Here is a 6,000-nt window from a genome sequence, read left to right on the forward strand (position 1 = left end):
GTTGCAAAACTGAACTCTTTTAGTTGACGCGGAAAGTGATTAACCATCTCGTTTTTACATGACAATCACTTATGGTGTTCCATAGAATGATGCATTACTCAGATTTTTTTTCAAGTAAGAAGATCCGAGTTGTGCCATTGAGGCTCCTCCAAACTTGTTCCACTACCTACCAACTTTATTCTAGTTCGATGTGCCATCGGAGATCATGAGCACCACAAGCATCAGCCATCACACTCATAAGTTGCCATCAGGTAAGTTATTCTGATTCCAATCTCTTGCAATATCTTTCACCAAATGCACTGATCGTCCTGAGGGTATCATGTATGAGATTCTACCTAGATACGTCAGTGGTGATTCGATCGGCCCAGTTTTCAACGCACTGCAAGCATGGGAAATTCTCATGAATGGGAATCAACAGTGACCACATGGCAAAAGGGAAGGCAATGCTAAAAAACGACCACAAAACAGAGCATACATGGATCATATTTGGTAGGGGCATTTCAACAAACATGGTCAAGGCCACTCAGGTAGACAAGGAAACCAGTTAATATGACCTCAGTTATCGTCAAAGAAACCAAGGTAAGTCGAGGTCAGTCATATAGAAATTCAAAGTCTCAAACACACTCTGTTATTGTCAGCTAGCTCATGGATCCATGGGGCATCACTCCAGAAATTGATGTTTCTTCTAGAAACAATGTTCTGAGGCATCTGCAAGGGCATAAGAATGGAGTTTCATGCATGCCAAAGTTAAAAAGCGTAACAAAGAATTTGACATGGGCATGCAAGAGCCTTCTTTAAATGAAAAGGAGGGGCTATATGACACCCCACACCACATGAAGTGCATGGTGGAAATAGGATTATGGGAATTTAGGAAGAGTTAAGAATCAGAACACAGGATCTATATGACATCCCACATGAAGTGTATGCTGGAAATAGGATTCCGGGAATTTAGGAAGAGTTTAGAATCAGAACACATGATCTAGGGCAGCTGAAGGCTATGAGAAAAGGAAGAGAAATAGACAGATAGAACATAAGCCCTATAACCAGATAACCTTGCTTATCACTTCAAACGAGTCAAAACATAAAAGAGACTATAAATCCAGTAACAAACAACAAGTTTATTTGAAAATCCTTGAAATTTCAGATATTATAAGAAAATAATCGGCTGACCGTAATAACCTACCAAAGATAGACAGAACAAGTGTTCCAATTATGAAACATAAAATAAGGGAATTTAATCCAGTTGAAGATGCCTATCATAAAAGCTTAACACCATATGGAGAAACTAATTTAGTTCATGAATATTTCTCAATTTGGCATGTGAAAATTATCCACATTATACGCTACTAGTTCACAACTTGCTACAGGAAGAAGTTGATTCGTCTTTGAACTCTTTCCTATTTTGATAATTGTTTGCACTTATGGATGTGTGAGGATCATATTTGCCTGTCAACTGAACCATGGTTAGGGAGATAAGAACTTAAGAATCAAACCATATAGAAGACCATAAAAGTGGTCATTCTAGAGGCCCAGAAAGAAGAGGCTTGGATCAACAAGTTGAACGTTTTCTTCCATTTAACCTTATCTTAAAAGTCCTTACGTTCTGGGCAATTTGTTGGATTCATATAATTGTCATCTAAACGTGTATGAAGACAATAAACAAAGAGAGAATTAGAATAAAAGTATTGTATTATTTGCAGAAAAAGTGTTCTGAAGTCACTTCTGAGAGCATCTAGCACATTTGACCAAGGGTTTGCTACTACAAGTTGAATTAATTCAAATTTGCCATAATTGTACTCTTTATTAAAAAGAATAAAATATGTTTAATAAATTTAATTTATTTGATCATGCATATTTGTACTAAGATAAAATCCAAAACTCAATTTGTTATTTAACCATGATAAAGAGATATCTCAACCGGGGTCTTGGTCCAATGGTAAACTATAAGGCGGAATAATCATGCAATGAAGATTCAATTCTCTTACCGGGCATATCATACAACCATGATGCTCGAACTACTAATGACGTTGGACTACTGAGTCGCGAACTTAGCATTTTCCGAATTTACTTAATAGTCGGTATGTGAGATTAAGTCATTCATCTCCAAGACTAGTTAGATCATAAGAGCAAAAAATAAAAAGGTATCTCAAGGATATATTGTAATATATATATATATATCGTATTAGATTTAAATTTATAGTGAGAAAGTTTAGGAGATATCAGATATACTTAGTATATGCAAACATTTCATATGAAATTTTACTAGAGATTTAGATTGAGTATGTCATGTCAAATAATTTAAATGGATTGAGTTGAAATTTTATTAACCCATTTAAAAGTAGATCTAGACTGCACGAGTTGCAAGCCCAGGTGAACCAACTTGTGAGGAGTTCGAGTTAACTCGCAAGTTGAAAAAAAAATGAACAATAACATGTTTCCACAATGGGATGAGCAATCTTGTGTAAGGTTCATCAAACTGCAATGTCTCGGCTAGGGCACGGACACATCGAGCATAATGTGACATCCACGTGGTGCGCACAAGGATGTGTAGCAAATGTGGCTTAGACGACACTTATTAGGTGCTTAGTTTGCACTTGGTGTGTGTGCTTTTGTAACTTGTATGCTAAACTATTTCTTGTCCCAAGGGGGTCCTTTCGATCCAAGTGATCCAATTAGTTAATCTAAGGGGACCAGAGTGAACTATTTCTTCAAAACTCAAAAAATAATTATTTTTGTTATTATTAAAAAAGCATTAAAATAGTACTTCATCCAATTTAAATTTCAATTGTACAGCGGCTTTGCCTAAGAGTATTATCAAGAATTTTGATCTTTTAAATCCTATTTGCTATGAATTTCATTGTTTATTTCATGAAAAAAATGGATTATTTTTTTAATTCATCCGTAAATTATTTTTTTAGATATTTTTTTATTTATTTCATAAGGATTTTATTTTTTATTTTTTTTCACTTTAAATTTCTTTTCTTCCGCAATTCACGCAGAGCATAAATGTTATTATAGGGCTCAACCTTTTAAGTATTTTCAGAATAAAAATATAAAAAATAAAAAACGTCCTTTTCACCTTGTTTTATTATAATAAAAATAAAAGATGCTCTTTAAGACGTCTTGACCATTTGGTTGAACAATTAAACTCATACTGTTTAACAGTACATACTTTAAAAATAAAATAATAAATTATATATATAAAAATGTTTTCTTATTCACCATGAACCATGTGAAATTATTTTATATGCGGGCGTTCCATATTATATTCATGAGAATTCATAACTCAATTCATTTACCCAAAAAAAAAAAAAAAAGAAACACGTTTTGCAGAAGAATCAGACCACCCAGTTTGAACGGCCTTTGTCGGTCTCTTCTTCTATGCGACCACATCATAATTTATTTATTTATTGTTTATTATTATTATTATTTATTTATGGCACGTCGTCACTCCAGGAATCTTGTACGTGTTAATTAATATCGTTGCACGGCGTTCCATATCGTGCCATCTCTGGTAAAACTAAAATGTTAAGGTCTCTTTGATAAAAAAATTTTATTGCTGAGGTTGTTTTGGTAAAATAGTCTGACTGGTTCCATCATGTCAGATCTTGGGAAATGTGCCGAGTTTAAATTTTAGCCCTCTGAATTTTTTAATATCATTTAGCTTCGGTGGATTCTCGAAACAAGACCCTTTCAAGTTTCAACGTAAATTATATTTTCATAAAAAAACTGAACAGAGATTTGGCCGGGTGTGGTTTGGAGTTTTTAGACAAAATGTAATTTTTTAAATTACTGTGGGCACAAAGGGAAGTGCTGGGTCAAAGTGAAATTTACGCGGAATTACTGTTGAATTTTCAGGGAGCAGCTGGCGATTTTTCTCTGCTTTTATTATGAAGGATGATGGATGAGGCGGTTCCAAGGCAACAGAGCGGAAAATCTCCGATGTCGATCGGAAAGAAAGACACGGCTCGTATGCTCATTCATCACCTCAGCCTCGGCGGAGGCGGCGACAGCGTCCGCCGATTGTTCTACGTCGTTGTAGTCTCCTTGGGGCTCTGCTTTCTGCTCTTGCTTCCAGGCGAAGTAAGCTCGCCGGCGGGGACTCCTTTGACCAGGTCCCGCTGCGACGGGCGGTATATCTTTGTTCAGGAGCTCCCGGCGCGTTTTAACGTTGATCTCCTTCGAAACTGCTGCGTGTTCAGCCGCTGGGCCGGCGACGCCTGCCACCTGGCCGATAACGGCGGCTTCGGCCGCGGCCTCGGCGGCGACTGGTACGCGACTGACCAGTTCGCGCTGGAACTCATCTTCCATGGTCGCATGCGGCAGTATGAGTGCCTCACGGACGACCCCGCCCGCGCCGCCGCTGTGTTCGTGCCGTTCTACCCCGGGATCGAGATGGGGCACCACCTTTGGGGATTCAATACCTCCGTGCGCGACGCGGCCCCGCTGGAGCTTGCGCGGTGGCTCCGGTCGAGGCCGGAGTGGACGGCGATGGGCGGGAGGGACCACTTCATGGTCGCTGGGAGGATTACGTGGGACTTCCGGCGGTGGACGGAGGATGGCGATTGGGGCAGCAAGCTGCTGTTGCTGCCCGAGCTCAAGAGCATGACGACGCTGGTGAGAACGATGAAAACTCTAAAAAGTTTCGATTTTTAGTTAAAATGTACTAAAAAGTTTCGATTTTGAATTGGCTTCGTGAATAATTTCGACAGATTATTGAATCGAGTCCATGGCACCGCAACGACATGGCGATTCCTTACCCGACGTACTTCCACCCTTCCACGGTAGCCGAGCTCACGGCGTGGCAAAATAGAGTCCTGAAACAGAGCCGGCCGTGGCTCTTCTCCTTCGCTGGCGCGCCCCGGTGGCGGCCGCCCAACTCCACTGCCTCCCTCCGCGACCTCTCTATCGAGCAGTGCCGCGCCTCCCCAAGATGCAAGCTGCTCGACTGCGCCGGTGAACGGGCTGGCTCGTGCTTCTCCCCTCGCCGCATCATGGCTCTCTTCGAAAGCTCTGTCTTCTGCCTTCAGCCGGTGGGTGACTCCCCCACGCGGCGCTCCACCTTCGACGCTATGGTCGCCGGATGCGTGCCGGTATTCTTCCACCCCGGCTCCGCCTACACGCAGTACGAGTGGCACCTTCCGCGGGACTACCGGAGGTACTCGGTGTTCCTGCCGGAGGAGGTGGTGAGGCTGGGGAACGAGAGCATCGAACTGGCGCTTAGAAAAATCACGGAGGAGGAGGTGTCGACTATGCGAAAGGAGGTGGTGAGCATGCTGCCGAGGCTAGTGTACGGCGATCGCCGGAAAGGAGCGGCGGAGTTCGACGACGCGTTCGATGTGGCGGTGGAGAAGGTGATAGAGACGGTGGAGAAGCAGAGGAAGCAAATGAGAGAAGGTACTGCAGACGACGTGGCCGAAGAAAAGTATACGTGGAAGCAGAGTCTGGTGGGTGCAAATGTGGGCGACCACGACTGGGATCATTACTTTACCCACTGGGGATGAAGAAGAATTATTTTATTTTTTAATTTTACATTAATAATAATTCGTACCCATTTTTTCATTTTTTAATTTTACATTAACACTTTTTTTTGGCACATATTTTATAAAGTAGTGTGTTTTTTTCCTTTGAATTTGATAGCACCTGAGGTATAATTTTGAACACTGGGGATATAGTTTGATGGTGTTAAAATTTTAACTTGGTTTATGTTATTTTAGTTTTCTTTGATTTAATTAAATGAGTTAATTATAATTCAATTTAGTTTTATTTTAACTAAGTATAGGTAGACTTAGCTATGTCTTTTGTATGTCATTATTCAAACTATTGCCTCAAGTGGTAAACTTAGAATTATTGTAGAATCGTTTGAAATTTCTTAACATTTTAATTTTATCAGTTTGACAAGCAACCTGCTCTACCATTTAATGATGATAAATCTTGATTATAAGCCCTTTAATTAATCTGATAAAGTTTAATCTTTGAAGACCTTCAACTATTCCAACT

General features: G+C 40.3%; 1 protein-coding gene across 1 annotated transcript; it reads left to right on the forward strand.

Moving 5' to 3' along the window:
- Positions 1-3,941: 3,941 nt before the first annotated feature.
- LOC141832301 (xyloglucan galactosyltransferase KATAMARI1 homolog) lies at positions 3,942-5,581 on the forward strand. The gene is made up of 2 exons (XM_074719792.1): positions 3,942-4,617; positions 4,713-5,581. The coding sequence occupies exons 1-2, from the start codon at positions 3,943-3,945 to the stop codon at positions 5,502-5,504; spliced, it is 1,467 nt and encodes a 488-aa protein (XP_074575893.1). The 5' UTR covers position 3,942; the 3' UTR covers positions 5,505-5,581.
- Positions 5,582-6,000: the final 419 nt, after the last annotated feature.

The sequence above is a fragment of the Curcuma longa genome, chromosome 7 (assembly GCF_044706935.1).
Source record: "Curcuma longa cultivar G26 ecotype Majalengka, Jawa Barat chromosome 7, ITB_CL_G26_1.1, whole genome shotgun sequence".
Lineage (NCBI taxonomy): Eukaryota > Viridiplantae > Streptophyta > Magnoliopsida > Zingiberales > Zingiberaceae > Curcuma > Curcuma longa.